Source organism: Phoxinus phoxinus (genome assembly GCF_949152265.1).
Source record: "Phoxinus phoxinus genome assembly, chromosome: 9".
In the NCBI taxonomy this organism is placed as follows: Eukaryota; Metazoa; Chordata; class Actinopteri; order Cypriniformes; family Leuciscidae; genus Phoxinus; species Phoxinus phoxinus.
The window spans coordinates 14,567,252-14,587,831 of NC_136884.1; the positions used below are offsets into that span (position 1 = coordinate 14,567,252).

At 38.5% G+C, this 20,580-nt stretch overlaps 2 protein-coding genes across 2 annotated transcripts in view; both read right to left on the bottom strand.

Moving 5' to 3' along the window:
* Positions 1 to 617: 617 nt before the first annotated feature.
* Positions 618 to 11,200, bottom strand: nup107 (nucleoporin 107). The gene is made up of 26 exons (XM_079622871.1): positions 11,068 to 11,200; positions 10,433 to 10,518; positions 9,723 to 9,815; positions 9,462 to 9,571; positions 9,222 to 9,351; positions 9,024 to 9,127; positions 8,755 to 8,882; positions 8,171 to 8,219; positions 7,753 to 7,824; positions 7,581 to 7,669; positions 7,299 to 7,491; positions 6,626 to 6,716; positions 5,874 to 5,953; positions 5,365 to 5,424; positions 5,144 to 5,289; positions 5,017 to 5,065; positions 4,851 to 4,920; positions 4,648 to 4,763; positions 4,343 to 4,532; positions 2,842 to 2,954; positions 2,651 to 2,753; positions 2,015 to 2,175; positions 1,544 to 1,669; positions 1,330 to 1,443; positions 997 to 1,164; positions 618 to 827 (listed from the first exon to the last, which is right to left on the bottom strand). The coding sequence occupies exons 1-26, from the start codon at positions 11,073 to 11,075 to the stop codon at positions 720 to 722; spliced, it is 2,757 nt and encodes a 918-aa protein (XP_079478997.1). The 5' UTR covers positions 11,076 to 11,200; the 3' UTR covers positions 618 to 719.
* A 3,313-nt stretch (positions 11,201 to 14,513) lies between these two features.
* Positions 14,514 to 20,580, bottom strand: part of magi2a (membrane associated guanylate kinase, WW and PDZ domain containing 2a) — a 191,550-nt gene continuing 185,483 nt past the window's right edge. Inside the window, exon 22 of the mRNA XM_079622872.1 lies at positions 14,514 to 19,801. Coding sequence (XP_079478998.1) covers positions 19,098 to 19,801 — 704 coding nt within the window. The 3' untranslated portion in view covers positions 14,514 to 19,097. The remainder of the gene's footprint in view (positions 19,802 to 20,580) is intronic.

Here is a 20,580-nt window from a genome sequence, read left to right on the forward strand (position 1 = left end):
ACTTCACTCTTTATCACAATACTCAGAAAAGGGCATTCAAAACGTCACTAAAGTCGTGTGTCCCCCGTATTTTCTGTCAGCTCAGCGGTTTATAATTAGAAGAACTGACGACGCCCGAATCGCAAATGAATCATTTTACCGATTCTTTTCAATTAATCGGTCTGAATCGGTTCAGTCTGAATGACTCGAACAGCGCACTGAATCGTCTGGAGCGGTTTCTTACTTAGTTTAGATGATCCATGGAAAACTAAATAGCAATTCAAATGCGGTGAAGTGTGTATCTACAACGCATTGAAATCCAATTTCCAAAATCATATATTAATATTATTTGACATTGGAATGTTAAAAGCTTAAAAATAAATAAGTGGAAATAAACAAAAATATACCAAAAAACTCCTAAAAGCCAAAGAACACAGCATTGGATTAAAAACATACCATGCTGTTTCTCTAAAACGATGAACTAATCCTAAACCTGTTACTGAAGTGTATATATATATATATATATATATATATATATATATATATATATATATATATATATATATATATATATATATATATATATATTGTTTAAATAAATAGTTTAAAAATCAGTGTGACTCATAAAAAATACATCTGCTACTAAACAATCAACCAATCTTTATTCAAATACAAAATTACAAAGGTAGATTTTTCCCCCCAAACAGGACTGAGGAAATAACAGCATGAGAAAACAGTGTCTAAGGCTGAATCTCATATCCAAGTGGATCCAGGCCTTTATCCAGCAGGAGTAGAGAGGATTCCCTCATCTTCTGGAGGAACTTCTGTAGCTCCTCTTTAGAGAAAACCTGACAGAGACCGTTCATATCATCAGATAAACAGTTTCAATACAAAACAACACTATTTACTTTCACTACTTATAGTAATTTAAAAGACATTAAATCAATATTATCATATTGTCAAACCATTTTCATGTCTACATCCACAATCATTCTGTAAAAGGTTTTGATTCCACACCTCATATAGTCTGTGTTGGTCAGATGCGATGATGTCAGCCAGACGCAGACTCTCCTGGTGGCGTTCAGTGCGTTGCAGTACGGTTAACAGGAGGAACGACATCATGGGCAGACACAAACGCCGCAACAGAGCCATTTGATGAGTTCGCTCAGAGTCTTCCTCTGCTTCCTGCAAAAACACACATTCAGTAAATCCTGAACATCCTACAATCCAAAAATGAATTTGTTCAATTTACAATTATTATAAAATGTGTTTATATACGGTTATAAATGACCTCTGACCAGACAGTTGTAATGTTCATCAAACCTGTAAATTAATAGAGAACCTCCTCACCTCTCTGACATCCACCATCCATCCTCCATCTACAAACAGCAGAACATTATAGATCCTCTCCTTCACATCCTCCGTCAGCGCTCCCAGACGCCCCTGCCAGTTCTCATACTCCATCTGGAGGAAGTGAAAAGAAAAAAAACCCATTAAAGATCAAAGTTAGAAGTGTTCACCACGGAATAGCAGTCAGCACGGAGTGTGTATGTCCTGTCCTGACCTTATACTCGGTTTCTTTCATCTCATGGGCCACCTTCTCTGTAAACTTTGCTTGAGCAGGTGCTGTGGGTTTCACCGGAGGGCAGTTCATGTGCTTGAACCACTCATTAAATGCATCATGTGCTTCCTGTGGGGGTGGGAATAATTAAGATTTCTTTTTAATCTTTTTGATGTGCCCTATGCTCACCAAAGCTGCATTTATTTGATCAAAAATACAGTAAAAACAGTAATATTGCGAAATATTATTACTAATTAAAAGAACTGTTTTCTATTTTAACATTTTAAATGTTATTTATTCCTGTGATGACAAAGCTTAATTTTCAGCAGCCATTATTCCAGTCTTCAGTGTCATCATAAAATATTTCTTTCAAAAATATAAAAAAAATCATATCTCTTCCAAACTTTTAAACTGTATTTTATGTTCATTACAGGGACTAACAAATCAGTGTTGCACAAAGATGCTGCTTCTCACCAGATAGGCACGGATGCACAGATGCTCTCGAATAGCGTTCTCCTCCTCAGCAGGAAGGGGCGTGTCCATGCCCTGCTCCTCCCACTGCCGGTAGATCTCCCGCATGGAATCTTCCGGCACTTTGGCAAAGACCATCTTAGCTGCATCGTGCTTCTTGGAAGCTACCACATTACATGTGAATAAATGAAAGACAATGCTGTGAATCAAACTTAACAGACCAAAACTAAGCTATAAACCCATTTAAATTATAGTGGTATAAACAAATGTATTTTCTGGAAAATAAGTCACACCTGAATATAAGTTAGGGTCAAAAATGTATTGAGGAAAAAAAAATATGCACAGATAAGTTGCATCATTGTAATTAAACTATTGCCGTACATTCAGAAATGTTGTAAAATAACAGTAAATAAAACTATACATTTACGAACACGTATTTTAGTTTCCTCAACTCCACAACAAATATGTAATGGTATTAAGAACAGAAAAATTATATAAATATAAAATAAACATAAATATTAGTGTCTTTCATTCTAAACAAACCATATTATAAACGAAAATCAATTCTAAAATCAAAATGACAGAATATAAAATGATCAATTACAACTCAATACAACAATTTAGCAGTAAAAGCCTCACCTAAGAACTTCCTCATGATGGCATTGCTCTGTTTAAGGGCTTCAGCTCTCTGGGCGGGATCAAACACCAGCCAGTCAATGACATCAATCTTCTGCCGATCCTCCTGTGGGAACGGATGAAGAGTTTGAGTTTATTCTGTTGGTAATTGGATATAGTTTTATCATTTAAAACAGTTAACGGTTCATTTGTACCACTGTAGTTGCCGTATCCAGGGCAGGGGTCAAGTCATGGTGGGCAAACTCATCTGTGTCTCTCTCTCTGATGGTCTCTACTACTGTTTTTGTGATCGATGGCACGTCCAAACCTAAACACCACAAGGCATAAACATAATTTGTAATAAGCATGTAATGTACAGTGAAGGCCCTGATATACGCCATGCGAAATCAAAGAACGAACTGGTGTGATGTCATTTCGAACAAAATCAGGCCAAAACGAAGTTCATTTACAGATCATTTCGGGAGTTCGAAACAGCTTGTCAAAGTTTCCGGAAAAGTTCGCTCCGGCTGGCAAACACCTCTGAACTACCATTTATTCGTGGTGATGATGTCATAGGTAGGTGTGGCTCTGAGACGCCGACTTCTTTGACGTGGAAAATTTCCGTCGAGGTCAGATGTCCGCGAGTGAAAAACACTGGAGAGCTGCTTTATAGTAGAAAATGAAGTGTAATTCTAATTAAAAGCAACACTGATGCTGTTTTTCATGTTTAATACTGTGAAGCTGTTTGGTTTAAAGCGATATATTGTATAAAGTGCTATATACATAAATGTGACGTGACTTTACTTGACTGGAGTGCCGAATTGCAGAGTTAGTGCAAACATCCACATCGCAATGATCAGATGTTTTCTTAACTGCCGCTCTCTCACTGCTGTCATTTTTGTGTGTTTATTTTGTTATCGAGAGGAAAGTGCGCAGCACGTTTGCTAACAGTATATCGCTGTAAACTTTATTTTTACCCCTAAACGTAGAACGAAAAAGAACTTGTGATTATATCAGGGCCTTAAGTCTGTCATTATCGCAAAAAAACCTGATTCACCGTGATGCAAGACCAGTGCTCGAAGTGGGGCGGTACTCACCGGCACTTCTACATTTTACTCTTAAGCGTACCTGCACTTTTTCTTGCGTACCGCTACTTCTCGCATGTAGCCGGTACTCTACTACTGACAGAAAATGCGGTACGGCCGTTTCACACCGCAAGCATGAGCAGCGCATATTTTTTCCGGGCTGCATGTTAATCAATGAGTGCATTCACACACCGAGCAGTGTCTATTTTTGCTGCGCTGCTCACGCTCAATTAAAGTGAAAGCACAAAAAGAGCCCAAAATGCACAGAATTTGCATGTCTAGTGAGTTTTAACAAGAACTGGAGTAGGCTACGCCAGAAAAGAAAATGAAGACTCAAAAATATTTATAGAAAATGTACCCATTTAACCATGTTTTTATTTTTCAGTCTGGGTGAAAGTAGTGTTTTATAATTTTTTTTTTTTAAAAACGAGTACTCAGAATACGAACACACACACGACTTGTTTAAATACATTTATGTTGTTAATAAATAACAATAATAGTTGTTGTACCAGCAATATCTGCAAGTTTTGTTGTTCACTGTAGAAATCACAAATGTCATGATTTGCCAATGCATGAGTACCAGCACCTTTTCCCCCCACTTCAAGCACTGTGCAAGACTCTTTGACCTCACCTGCTTGAGTTGCCAGGTCCAGACAGTGTTTGCGCTGCTCAGTCTCTGTGACTTCCTCCAGGAACTGAGCGTATTGTGACACCGCCGAGTCAGAAGGAAGGTTACTGACATAGAACGCAATGAGATCCACCTGCTTCTCCTTCACTAACAGAGCGATGTAGGCCTTCAGGATATCTACACACACCTCCTCCTGACAAAGACAGATGAGTTTGAATCAAACATTTGAAAAGGTTTCTCTTTACAAAACATTTGCTAAGCACATGAAGAGCAATACAATCTAAAACTATACAGGTATGTGTACTTACCTTAAGCTGCATGCCCAAACTACGATAAAACAGGACTAAATGTGACATGAAGCGCAAGAGATGAGCTGGCAAAGATGTACTTCTTCCCAACCAATCACTGAACTCCTCCAGAAGACCTTTCAACAAAAGTTCAGTAAATTCTTTAGTTTTCCTTTGAAAAAGAACAACTAAGATCGCTCAAAACATCTGTTCTCAAAGCATACCATCAAGATCTCCAAGAATGACAAACTTCTGAATCACATGGTAATGCTCCTTGGTTGCATCCAGAACCCTCTGTCAATACAAAACATTTGTCCAAGATCAGAAACGAAACATTTCAATCTGCTTAGTCTGTTACAGATGAAACCTCATTCATTCATTCATCCTCACTTTGGATTCTGTTGCTTGCAGCTCTTCAAAGACTTTCTCCAAAGTCCAACTGAAAAAAGCCACATGATAGAATCAATCAATTCAAGACATGAATATGATGTACATTAGAACGTGTTTAAAGTCGTACTTGGTCTCCAGGAACTCTCTGGGCAGCTCTTCCAGCTCCTCGCTGCCCAGACCAGAAGAACAGATCTCCTGCTCTACCAGAGTGTCCACCATCACTCGGAAATACGCCCAGACCGTGTCCTCCCACGACTCGCACGCAGGCAACAGCTGCAGGACACATTCAAATAATGACTAAAACCAAGAGGAAAGAAAGAGTGCAAAAATGGATGAACGACTATTTACCTGTTTGAGGTTTCCACTCAGAGCAGCATAGATGGCTCGTTCATATCTGTTGAACTGCTCCTGAAAAGGCGAAACAAAGAAGAATCTAAATCAGAACGACAAACTAAATTATTGAGACATTCACAGAAGCTGTCTATTCAATTTACAGACGTTTCACCAAATTAACATTTTAAATGTGAGACTTTTATCCAGACAAAGCAAAGGTTTTCAAACTTTTTAATGCCCCAAATTATGATGTTTCCCTCATGAAGCAGCTCCTGTATATATTTTCATATATACAAATATATGTATACTGTGTGAGAATAATTAAAAGAATAATAAAAAATGTAAGAAATTAAAAATAATTTTGTCATTTCAATTAAATTCAAATATATTTGTACAGCCCTTTTCACAATACATATGGTTTCAAAACAGTGTTTAAAATATTTCATATGCCATATTTAGTAGTTTTTGTCCCTGATCTCAAACTTCCTACTGACCCTCTAGCACCCCCGATGTAATTTCCTCACCTCCTCTGCCATTCTCCAACAGCAAACCTTCCACACACTCCGATGAGGATTCCCCTCCACTGGCCGAAGCTCTCCACCTCCTGAACACACACAAATCAACAGGGTTCACTCCACCTGACCAATGAAATTATGAAAAAATAATGAATCATTCTACAGTTATAACAATATTTAAAACCATTAAAATAAATTCTTTCATGATTTCCTTTCGTGACGATCGGGTGTGAATCTCTAAATCAGAGAAAATCATAGGTCCGAGTGGGTGGGTGAATGATTTATATTAACAGCGAATTCGCTTGATGTTAAAACTGATCTGCGTTTCTCTAATTGACAGCTGGTTCTGTAGCCAGTCATGACTCACGTGAGACACCTACTGGTTCATTCATGCGCAATCATTCTCCTAAACATTGCTTTTTAATTTACTTTATTTACATATGTGACCTTTAAGGAATCCAAAAGTAATCAGATTACATTACTTTTATACTTTGGTGCTTGGATTACGTTACTGAATACTTTTTATGAAGTATAGATTTTTAAAGAAACCCTCCCTCTCAACATTCAAATTTTTCAGGTTCCAGTATAAATCTCTTCATTTGTGTTTTGAAGTTTAATGAAAGTCTCATAGGTTTGGAATGACGTATGAAGGGGAGTAAATGATGACAGATTTTTTTTTTTTTTGATTAACTATCCCTTTAAGTCCTACTAAACATAAAAGGGTAATATGTAGTTAAATGTTGGTAAGTAGGTGTGTTGACCTCCGTTGATGTTGGGGTCATGGTACAGTTTCCAGCCTTCCAGAGTGGCAGCACGCCAGGCCTGACCACAGCGCTTACACAGCCTCTGAGCCTACACACACACACACACACACACACACACACACACACACACAAAGATATACAGTGTCAGATCAGAATGTCCAGGCTTGTCTGCAGTCACAACAGAATCTTAAATGTCAGATTCTCTCAAAGCTCTTAAAAAATGTATAAGTTTCTTAATATATGTCATGTCAAATATTTCAGGGTGACTCATGATAAGATCCTCCTTTGCTCTGCGGCCGATATGACACTTTTCTTTGCTTATTCACCTGTTATGCACCACTGAAATGAATCCCTCACCTAACACTGAATGCATTGGACATTGAGGTGATTGAGGTTTGCTTTCAGCTGTGGCAATATTTTAATTTCTTAATGCTATTTTTTTTTCTAAAAAAAACCCATAGGTAGTTTGATTACACTTTATTTGAATGTGTCCTTTGGTCCTACATATAGGACACAGGACAATTCACATATATAAAAATAAAGTGTTACCAAAAGTTTTTTTTCAGTTTTGAAACAAATGTACTGTTTGAGACCAAACCAAAATATTTAAAATGTGTCAAACTAAAAATTACAAAAACAACACAGAATCCGCATCAGACAACACACACACCTCATCAGTCATGCCAGCTCGTATGAGATTGAAGAGGTTTTTGAGCAGGCGAGAGTCGTCCTCTCGGTCCAGGTCGGCCAGTGGTCTCTTCTGTCTGATGGGAGCATCAGGATCCAGTTCTGTGACCAGCGGCCTGCTAAAACCACCGCTGGACTGATTCCTCCTCAGCTTCAGGGTATGGAGAGTGTTTTCCCTACACATAAACAATCCACCATAAGTGATTTACCGGATTCAATTTTATTCTGAAATCTGAGATATTCAAAAAGTGTTAATATTACTTACCAGTACACAGATTTAGCATAGTATTCAATGTTATCAGAGAAGTCTCCTATCTCATCTTTGGCTATACTCTCCAACCAATCCACCACAAGCTAAATAAACACACACACCAGATATTGAGGCGTTTTTTCCACACAGAAACCCTCAGAATGGGTGTAAATGGATGCATGTGTACCTGGCTCTGTCGCACCATACTGTCCTTTTGGAAGAACTGCTCCATTACCGCCTTCTCACTCTCATTGGGCATCTCCAGAGAAAATACAACCACAAGTTCACATGCAGTGGCCCCCAAAAATATTGATGCTTAAGTCACAATTAATGTGTGAATATCACTGCATTGGATACAAAATATCACACCAAGTGGCATCAAAAAAAAAAAAAAAAAGTTTATCAGCATGTTTTGTTTTCAATTTTGGACAGTATATAATTGGTTAATCATTTAAAACCTAGCAAGCAACATTTTGTGATAAAATGTGCTTGTGCCATCATGAGGTTTAATATTTTGTAATATAATGCAATGACATTCATTTTTAAGTGTGGCTCCAAACACCTTTTGGCACCACTGTACATACAGTAGACACACAAGCACTTACAGTTATATCCATCATCATGTCTTCTTCTAAAACTGTCTGGACTCGGTCTCTGTGTTTAAGAGAGTTATAACAATATGTAAGCAAACAAGTAAAACTTTTATTCACATATACATTCGTTCATAAGTTTCTGGGTTGGTTAGATTTAAAAAAATGTGTTCTTAAAAAAAGACTAATGTTCACAAAGGTGGCATTTATTTGATCAAAAATACAGTAAATTACATTTTTAAATAATTGTTTTCTATTTGAATATGATTTAAAGTGTAATTTATTCCTGCAATGGCAAAACTGACTTTTCAGCATAATTACTCCAGTCTTAAGTGTCACATGATCCTTCAGAAATCATTTTAATATGCTGATTAGCTGCTCAAAAAACATTTCTGATTATTATTATCAATGTTGAAAACAGAAGGTTCAAAAGAACAGCATTTATTTTAAATTACGTTGTTTTGTCACATTATTAATGTGTTTACTGTTGCTTTTGATCAATTTAATGAACCCTTGCTGAATAAAAATATACAATTCTTTAAAAAACTAAATCTTACTCACGTCAACGGTAGTGTAAGTCATGTTTGAGTGTGTTGTACCTGTATAAGGAGGTGATGAGTCTCCAGGTTACCATCTCTTGCTGCAGCAACCAGGTAATGCTGACCGTCTTGGAGGATTTCTGCTGACCAGGGGCCGAACGGAGAACCAATTTCTGCAACATACTGACCTACAATACAGGTGAAGTCTCAGTAAGGAGTTTTGTTTTTACCTTGCCATGCCAACATTTAATCAATTATAGTTTGTTCCTGATTATTGAAAATATGGATAATTAAAAAAATCCCCTGTCTATGCACTTCTAGTTTTGTACCTTGTCCTGACAGAGAGTCTCATACTCCTCTAACAGATCAAACACGGCTGTGGACGCATGACGCAAATACGACTGCAGAAATTCAGGTAACAAACTGAGAGACGCTGGGAGAAAAAAAAGGGAGGGAGAGAGAGCTGTAATTCAACTTATTTAAATAAATTGATCATTGAATTTGTGATGATTTTTATGAATATTTACCAGCCTCTCCGGGATCATCTTCCTTCAGCATGAGAGCGCTCATGTTGACATCATCAGTGAAGCTGGTGTCCACCATCCCAGACAGAGGAGACGGGTAAAGACTGTTCGTCCAATCACTGTCATCCAAGTTCTGAAGTGTCAACAAACAAAAACCAGGCAAATGAGTCACCACTGAAATCGTACAAGCAAAATATATGAGGTAATGATGAATAAAGGCTGTTGAATTGTGGTCACACTCACCATGCTCAGACTGCCTTTGGTACGGGGTGTGTTTAAGTAGCGAGGAGTTCTGCCTCCTGTCCCGAGGATGGCTGACACATCTGGGTTCCTGAGGGCACTTCTTGGGGTGTCTGCAAATGATATAAAAAAACATCTGCGTATCAATACAGATCACACTTCACAAACATAACACTTGGAAGAGAACAGTAAACAGATACAGCGAGATGAAAGCTCACAACTCTTTTACTGTGGTGCTGTACAGTGTAAACTGGGCTTGCTCACATGTCTGTTTATGGAGAGATCCAGGTGTTTGGCGCAGTAGGGGTCTAGCAGGGGTAGTGCTGGTGCCAGGAGTTTCATCCTGTGCCAGTGGGACTAAACACACCATCAAGGAAAAACAACAACCTTCCTACAAGTTTAGAACATATTTCCAGAGCATATAAGTGGGCAATCGTGGCCTAATGTTAGAGAGTCAGACTTGTAACCCAAAGGTTGTGGGTGCGATTTTCAATACCATCAGGAAATGACTGAGGTGCCCTCGAGCAAGGATCCTAAGTAACCACTGATCGCCGCAGTGAATGGCTGCTCACTGCTGTGTGTGTGTGTGTGTGTTCACTACTCACTGCTCCTAATGTGTGTGCACTAACTTGGATGGGTTAAATGCAAATACTGATTATGGATTACACATCACTTATAAAGGAGATGTGGATAGTGCTTAACATTATGTCTATTCGTTAAATATCTGACCATTGTACTTAAAACCATCATATGAGAACAAAAACCTGAACTAGGCTGAGCTGGATGAAGACACCATTAAGTCTTCCATACAGCTCCTAAATTAAGAATTTAGCAACATTAGCAATGCTATTTCCATTTTTATTGCTGTGAAGCTGCTTTGAAACAAGTTGTATAAGTAGCGTTGAATTAAATGACTATTGTATAAAGCAATATATTAATAAATTAATTATGGTATTTGATTTTGGTAAGGATACATGCAACTTTTTTGTGTGAACTCTTTCGGCGTGCAGCCCGGGTCACCTCAGTGTCCCGAACCGCTGGACTCAACCAGGTCTGATTCCTGCACAGGATAGAGATAGAGACACCATAATTACATGTAAAAGATTATAACATGTTACTATGCATAGAGTTATTATTGTGTTGCATTACAGTATGTCTCATACACAAATACAGTTGAACACAGATTTGTTAACTCATCATACAAAACAGATCTAAAATTACTTCACCAAACATAAAAAACTCAAACTTTAAGTAAAAACATAAACAAATAGCGAATACAGCTAACAATTTTTTATGAAAGTGTCAAAACAAAAACTAACTATTATTATTTTGCCTAATGTAAAACTGTGTGATCCGACAGGCTTTATTTACATAAAAACAACATTACATAGGTTTACTTGTAAAAAAAACACAACACATAATAGATAATATAAAATATACTATGTTCTTTCATGTGTGTTATGAGTGTTTATATTCACAGAGACAGACATGTGGAGTCGTTCTCATAACAATAATTAAAATTGGGGCAACACACAAACCAGACATAATAGCCAAAATAATCAGATAGCATTTATACACTGATAATGTCATAGTAAAAAGTAATATTTACCACTCCATAATGTCGTAAGCTCACGATTGCTAGCCAATGATGCTAGCGCACTCAGTTTTGCGCCTTCACTTCTGAGGTTCGTTCTTCTTCTGAGAAGCGCGTGTTATTGCGCTCATCACACTGCCGCCTACTGGAGCGGGTGAATGAGTATTACACATCACCGCCTATCAGGTACTGACACCTACTGGCCTCAGAAGGAGTTACATGCATAGCAATGTGTCTTTCTATTTGTTCAATTAAGTCACGTAATCTTTTGAAATGTATAGCCTATTGCAACATTTAATCTTGTCCTGATTATATTGCATTAAGATTGGTCTCTCTTTTCAAAAATAGTTTCACCCTAATCCAATCCAATATGTATCCATTACATTAGTGGCACATGACATGTGTATGATGGGATTATTTTTTAATTTATAAAATAAATTGAAATGTCACGTCTCATAAGTGGTATTCGGTGGCTATTTAACGGATTCTCCGTACAAATGTCACGTAGTTATTAATGCTTCTATTAATGTCAAGTAATTATTTCTCGAATTAGTAGGCCTATAGCCTACATAAGGATGATCGGGGCTATTTGTCACACCAATTCATAATTCAGTTTTAAGGTCAATATCTATATAGACACATATCTTAAATGTTAGGCAACAAAACAACTGAACATCACCGTTATATTCAACTGACCCAATAACGGAGCCTGTTGTTGTCACAACGAAAGCTGCCAAAAAGCTTTTCAGCTACATTTAACTAGCAAAAAAAAATGTAAACAAACTCTAAAAGACAATGGCAAACCAATCATCTGTTTAAATCTATGGTTTGCTAGAAGCTAACAGTTTTTCTTCCTTGGCAAGACCAAAGAATGTCAAGGTTGCAAGAGGATTTTCTGTAGAAGAATGCAAGGACTCTTCTGTGTGATCTAAAACTTGAAAAAGAAGCAGAGCATTCAACATGACAGGCCTACAACAAAAATATGTCTCAAACTGAAATTGTGAGTTTGCAAACACAGCTCAGTTCCACCAGAATGATGTTGTGAGATCTAAAGCAGTCTGTTTCACCATTTACTGATGTTTTAAGCAGACTATATACTATCAATCCAAAGTTTGGGCTCAGTAAGAATTGATTTAAATAAAATAATTTTATTCAGTTAGGATGCATTAAATTGATCAAAAGTGACCGTAAAACTTCTCACGTTTTTAACAAAAATATGAAGCAGCACAATGTTTTCAACATTAATAATATGAAATGTTTCTTGAGCACCAAATCAGCTGAAGGATAATGTGACCAAACTGTCGGGGCGGGGGTATCGCATTATAGGCTAAGTAACGCGACAGTAACTAATGTGACACATTATTTGTAAATTTACAACTAAATACTTTAGTTACTTTTTCAAAATTATTTTGTTTTCAAATATATTGACGGACAGCTCGGCCTGTCCCCATGTTGAGAGAAATCGGGAGTGCAGAGGTGTTGTGTACTGTGTGAACATGATGCTTATTGTAGTTTTAGACTAAATGTGAACATCTCACATGCACAAAAACATATTCAGTATTCCTCAACATGAAATAAGCAAAAATGACTTCAGACAAACATAACATTTGTTTCTTTTTTTATTGCTTAATAAAGGGCTGCATCCCAAACCGCATTCCTCCCTACTAGTAGGTGAAAAACAATATGTGACAAAAGAAGTATGTCCGAATTCACAGTACTCATAAAAGAATAGGCAACAAGTACCAGGATTATCTACTGGCGAGATTCTGAAGTGTGCATATAATGGTTACTTTACTATCCCATGAGGCCACAGGACAGGAGAGGATTTGTGATTGTGAATGGCAGTGAAGCGACGCAACGGATGCTGTAGGTCACATGATAATGACAACATACAGATTACATTCATACTACACACACATACTGCTTCTTTTTTAGCAGTCGTGAAGTAAATACTTATTCAAAATAAGTACCTACTCACGAGAGAAGAACACACACACACACACACACACACACACACACACACACACACACACACACACACACACACACACACACACACACACACACACACACACACACACACACACACACACACACACACACACACACACACACACACACACACACACACACACACACACACACACACACACACACACACACACACACTTTGGTGCAACTACAATATAAGAACTCTCCCGTAATGGTTTTTATACTGTACAAACTGTATATTCTATCCCCTTACACTGTCCCTATCCCTAAACCTACCCATCACAGGAAAAAATCTGCATTTTTACAATAAATGTATTTATTAAATGTACATATTTAAAAAATATGTTTTTTAAGCTATTTGAATTATGAAGACTCATGAAATGTCCTCATAAACCACGTTTAGGTTGTAATACCAGTGTAATACACATGTCATTATACAAATTTGTGTCCTCATAAATCACAAACACACACACACACACACACACACACACACACACACGCTCACACGCTCACACGCACACACGCTCACGCACACGCTCACGCACACGCACGCACACACGCTCACACACACACACACACACACACACACACACGCTCACGCACGCACACACACACACACACACACACACACACACACACACACACACACACACACACACACACACACACACACACACACACACACACACACACACACACACACACACACACACACACACACACACACACACACACACACACACACACACACACACACACACAGAACTGTATTTTATGATGATGTTTGGCAGCCTATAGGCATGCATGTGTAGGCCTACAGCATGTTCTTCAAGCTATAGATCTGCACCTGGTAATCTCACACTATAATTTTCACGCACAAATGACAAAGAACAAAGATACATATCATGTAGTGTTTAGCAAAGTGACCAAAGTTCAACTTTGTGGAGTTACACTTAGTCCTTTTTGTTTCTTTTAACAAACATGTAATTATGTCACCGATACCCAGCGTACACTTCAGTGTCTCCTTTCGCATAAAGACCGTTTAACCATTCCTGGTTACATAATCACAAGCTGTGCGGCAGGAAATCAGTGCAGACCGACAATTAAGTAAAACACTCACAAAACACTTGCATTTTACTTGAATACTTTACACCATGTCAAGGTTTTATTTGACAGTATTTCAGTAAATATCATACAGTAAACAAGAGCTCTGCAAAAGTAAGTATATATCCATTGAGTTGCATTTCATAAAAATAGTAGCTCACTTACAGTTTTTGTGACTAGGTCAGTACATAGTGTCATATTTATCATTTTTAGCTGTACAGGGTGAACCGCACTGTTTTTTTTAAGTTCTACACAGTGATACAGAGCCCCTTCAGGGCATTGCGTTGCCACCACCGCTCCACCGATAAATCATCTCGTTTTAAATCACATTATTTATCAGGTTGAATCATTTCAGTATAGTCTCTTCAGCATTTGGCAAACTCGAGCCAAATTAAATGGAAAGGCAGTGCCAATGCACTGACACTATTCTCTCTCTTTTTAAACAAACTTGCTACTCTACAAAATGAAAACCCTAAGGCCAGAAACAGTCGAAACAAGTGCATGAGTGCGGATGCTGCTAACTACGCAAGCTAATCACCCTTTTTCTTGTTGTTGTGTTCCAAAAATTGTTAGAATGCAATTCATAACATGACACGTGGTACTCTCAACGCGCTTTTATCATAAATTAGTGTCAGTTTTCTCTTTAAGGTCAACTTTTGAAGCTAAACTTTGAAGTGTGTGACGTGATTAGCTAGCTAACTGAATGAATGTGGAGTCATTCAATTTGCATGGGCAAAAAAGCTTCATAGTCTATTGCAATTAATGTCACTTTCAAAACAAGCAGCTAGTCAACATAGTGAATATTTCGCCAATATATTATTTGAATGTAGTCGCCCACTTGAGTACAGAGGTTTGTTAGCATTTGAATGCGAAGGATATATGCTTGTAAGGATGTAGCCAAACAGCTAACATTAGTTAGTTAGCATTTGCATACTTGAGTATGTTTCTGGCCTTAATGCCCTGTTCCTAATTCATTCAACTCTTATCTCCAACTCATTCTTATGCACACACAATCTTTGCTGGTACTCTATGGAAAATACATTTGCTTTGACAATGTCTGCCTGGGATTTCTAAGGTTGTATCACTCAGAAATGAATAGCCACGGAGGCACGCTCCCTTTTGGAGTGCTTCAATTAATTTATCTTTATCCGAGAAATATTAGCACTATCTTGTAATGAATAGATCATTGTCGGCTCTCCTTGTCATCTACAACAGTTGTCAAAGAGCATCAGTAGAACCCGTCATCGCTTTATTTCTGTGGGAGATGAATATAATAGAGACGATATTATGACAATGGATGGAAAGGATGAGGTCTTGTCTGGGGTCCGTTACACGGGAACTGGAGTTGACGTGTATAATTATTCAAATTAACTAAATGATTAAAGAAGAGAGTAATTGCAAATTTTGTTTTTGAAAGAATACACAAGAAATACACAACGAAGCACCATTTGGGGTCTTGATGTGTTTGTTCATTTTTTTAAGGTCATTTTTTGTCATAAAATCGGTTGAACAATGAAGACACTTCCTCAAAATCATGCAACCTTCAAGTAATGCTGAAATGGTGTATTATTAATGACAGTGACATTAATGGGAATGTAACTCACAAATATGTAAATTCTGAAAGAAAATTCAAATACACTGCAGGATAAGAATGTATACTGAGGCCCAGGTGTAACCTAAAGTTTGTTCAGTTACAATTCAACATTCCTGCTCATTACATGTTAAGCCCTGGTACAACGTTCCCCAATCCATTAAATTCTATGGAGCAAAGCATCAAGATAGAGTATTAAAGGATTAGTTCACCCAAAAATTAAAATGATCCCATCATTTACTCACCCTCAAGCCATAGGTGTATATGACTTTCTTTCAGCCAACCACAATCAGAGTTATATTAAAAATGTCTCTTCTAGGCTTTATAATGAAAGTGAATAGTAACTGAGATTTTGAAGCGATGTGTTTTTGTAGGAAAAATATCCATATTTATAACTTTATAAACTATAATCACTGGCTTCCGGTAACGGCCGTACGCGAGTCTAGTTCCGGCGGATGAGTGACCTCTGACCCGACGTATGAGGTAGGATGGGAGTAGCGTAAGCTTAGATGAGAGTAGACGCCTCTCGCGGTTCAAACAAACAGGGCTGGGGAACAAACTCAAGTGATTTCTCTTTAAAAATTCCTGACCGGTGTTTTGTTTTGCTCTATCTGCATTCACTTCGCTTCAGAAGGCCTTTATTAACCCCCTGGAGCCGTATGGATTACTTTTATGATGGATGGATGTGTTTTTTTGGGCTTCAAAAAATCAGGCACAACTCACTCCCATTATAAAGCTAGGAAGAGCCAGGATATTTTTTAATAAAACTCTGATTGTGTTTGGCTGAAAGAAGAAGTCATACACACCAAGGATGTCTGGAGGATGAGTAAATTATGAGATCATTTTCTTTTTTTTGGGTGAACCCTTTAAGTCCCTGGAGTGAATTACATTTTTTCTGAAAGCTATTCCAATAATATCGCTCCTCTCTTGTTATATTTTTGATGTGGACTTCCCTATTCTCATAGAATTAGAAGAATTATTAAGACTTTATGATTCTAGTTATCGTTCTTGATGCGTACAGGCCTTTATCCAGCATGCCGTGTTACATGCAGATGTATAACACTCAAAGTTCAAACTATTTCAACTTTGACCCCATTTGCTGTAAATTATTCAAAGTGCAGCCAAAGAAACCCTAAAGAAATTACAATGGCTGAGACCTTTTAATGGATTCATTGTGTTTTCAGTTAGCCTTCGCTTAACGAGATAACATCTTAGCTTACTAGCTAAGCTAGAAGAGACTGAGAGACTGTGTGAATATAGATACATGAAGTTACAGTTTCCCCAATACAGTGTTGAAGGTGGGCGATGACATTCGTAAAAAAAACAATGCATGACAGAATAGCACGTTACCTCTTTCATTTGCTTTCACTTTTTGCTATAAGCAAGGAAAAATCAACCTTTTGTGAAGAGTGCAAAGAGCATGATTTGTGAATCATGTGAAAGAGACTTACCATCACACAATATTTGATATAGGGAATATGTTAATAAGCAAATCTTTTTAGTAGGATTTTGGGAATTAATTTCCTCAGAAATATTCAATGAATATCATGGATGCACAGCATTTCCTGTTAACAGTACAGCATTCTCTCTCTCTATATATATATGTCTATTTAAAGACAAAGTGCTCAACAAACATTTGCACTCCTGTCAGAGATATCATTAATAAATATCTGCACTTCTCTTAGAAGACTCCCAACTCTATATCTATCTATGTACGAAAATAGTTTTCAATTTTATGATATATCTATCTATACTGTGGACATAAACCAGCCTCTCAGTTGATCTAGAGACCAATCAGCATTCAGAGATAGGGATGCAACGACATACTCATTCAGTTCAACAGAACAATAATCAAATAAATGTATAGCACCCTACGTTTTTTTTTGTCTTGATGTCGTTGCCTAGGATTTGGAGCTCAAATAAAGCATCAAGTGGTCGGCATAAGGCAGGAGTGTCCAATCCTGCTCTTGGAGGGCCAATGTGCTGAAGAGTTTATCTCGAAATCTGCCCCAAAACACTTACCTGGACATTTTTAGTAATTCTGAAGACCTCGATTAGCTGGTCAGGTGTGTTTAATTATGATTGGAGTTAAAATTGAGCAGGACAGTGGCCCTGCAGGATTGGACATCCCTGGCATAAGGCACTCTGCCCTAATCAAATCCTTTCTATATTTCATCGAAACCATCTTGGGCTCCTTCAAATTTCTTTGTTCATGTAGACAAGTAAAGGGAGAATAGACTGAACTAGTGATGACAGAGTCAAGAGAAGGTCAAAGCCCACTGGCTCCTTCAGAAATTAACAGAGCAGCTGAGCAATCAGTGGTCTCAAGGGGTGCTCACACTGATAGCAATTTTCAGCAACTGCAAGTCATTAATCATCAGTGAGGGTTGGCGATTTTAAGTGACCGTTGCCGTTGAGATCTTGAACTGGAGGTGGCGACTACCAATGTCAGTGTAGGTCATGTGATCGGTTTCCTTTTACAGTTCGATATTGAGTTGAGTAGGAACACCTACTAGCAACCACTTGAGTTTAAATCGCTGTCAGTGGGAACGCACCTTAGAGTGGAGTAGGAATGAATTCTAGATTACACTCTTCTAACTTACACCATGTATGATGTCAATACTCCAGTATGGGGTCACAATGGTGTATAAAGACCATATTTACAATATGTCTCACATATATGTAGTCATATAATATATCTATTTCTATATTCATTTTACCAACCCTATACAGACATCTGCAGGTCAGTCTTTAAGGCAGAGTTCCATAGTCGAGTGTCCGCTCATATAGAATCTTTTTAATCATATTCATTCTTCAAATACACAAAAACTGTATGTCAGGTAACTCCTTCAGTATTCTTCATTTTTTATGAAAGTGTATAAAAATTGCTGTAGCCACCAGTGGTGGTTTAGAGTCAGTAAGTGGTTTTCTATGCATGTACATCTCTGAGTCTTGAGTGCTTTTCCCCAACAGTTCAAACCAGTCCGGGTTTCTTTTAGCACGCTACATGCATCACTCATTCTACCGTGGTTCAATTTTTGGAGTGAATGCTTCCAGTTCTTAAGGTGGTGGGTGTCATATCTGTTAAAATAACTTAGAATAAAATATAAATAAAAAATGCTCTATCTAGAAATGCATGGAAAGGTCTTTAGTGAGGATTGTGGGAGGGTGGTACCTAGTCAATTTTAAAACAGATCTCTACTATGTAGAGCGAGCCTGTGAAAAGCAATCAAGCAGAGCCCAAGCCCAGCTAGTCCCAAAAAAGGCAGATCATGGCCCAGTGCTGGTCCAAGAGTTGGCTGAAAGAAGTCAAAGCCAAAGTAAGGTCTAAACTTGGGCCTGAGATTGGGGTGAGATGTTATCTGCTGATGGTGGAGGTGGCTGAGCGTAGGGTACTGGGAAGCTTGTCCGTACCAGGGATCTTCCAGGGCCCTGGGGATACCGTGGCCTTCCTGCCTGATGCACTGCTGCTGGTCTTGGAGTTGTGGCTGGGACGACTCTCTTGGCTCATTTGCCCTTTCTCTGGTTCCTTTGGTAGGGCTTTGAATGGCACCAGAGATCCTTGTTGGTTGTTGCTACCATCTAGGCATCCGTTTCCCCCATTCATATTGGTGTCAGTTGTTGGGGAAGTTTTGGGCGAGTCTCGCTTTCGAGATGGCGTGTTGCTCCGTTCCCTCTTGCGCTCCTTGGACTTCGCCCGGCTGCTTTTGTGGGATTTGGGCTCTCCCGCAAGTTCATCAAGATATTGTTGCTGAACCTTCCCTCCACTAGAGAGACGGTTGGTCCTGCTACTCTCCCTCTGCTTGGTCCCACCCCCAACTCCACCTGCCATGGCTGACCTCTTCCCCACACTGGCCTGCTCCAGAGCCCTACTCTCTGGGCCTCTAGGACCCTGGGAACAGTCTGGACCTGCTGCTTCCAAGGACAATGTATGAGGTGGGTCAGTGGGTGGGTTCACATGAGAAGAAGCTGATGGATTAGATAAGCTGTCGAGGGGTGGTGCTACTTCCGACAGACTTGGGGAGGCTGTAGTGTGAGCATCCCAGGGGGCGGGACTATCTGCTGGGGAAAAATGGCAACAGTTACATCCAAAGAAAGAAGCACAAACTGAAACACAGTCACACACCAGAATTAAAGCAAAGGCAAAGCTAACACTGGCAAAGAAACACTAACTAGTCAACATGAACCACACAAATCGCATGAACCCCCCCGCCAAAACAAGTTCAGGGCAAACCCCAATTTCATTTCGCAACTCAATCCCTCAGTCACCTGTCAAGAAAAGTTCAGACTTCTTGGATTCAGTTCACCGTTCAGAAATATCATGGATACGATTGTGACAAACAGTAATGATATCTACCAATGCTACAATGAGGTTAAGGTTAGGGTTTAGATTGGGGTTAGGGGATAGTATTTGTTTCAGTGTTATGTCGACACTGAGATTGTCATGACCAATAAAAGCATTAGAATCAGTAGTGCAGCAGGGTTTGCGCTGAACTGGTTTGGGAGGGGGGGGAAATAATCACACACACCACACTACCATAAAGTGCAATGGTATTACCATATTGCACATGGTACAATGAAAATGCTATGGATTTGGGACATATTGTGATAGTTCCACAAAGTATGTTTAAAGTGTATGTTGGAGTACCATATAAATACATTACCATGGTAAATATCAAAGTACTATGGCATTAACAATTGATAGCATGGAATGGAATAGCCACTTTTTGTAAAGTGCTACAGTTTGACACAGAGTATGTTTACATACCATACAAAACCAACCTCCATTACTGACAGGAAATTGGATAGTTTTCAGCCAGCTAACCAGTTTGTCTACAGGG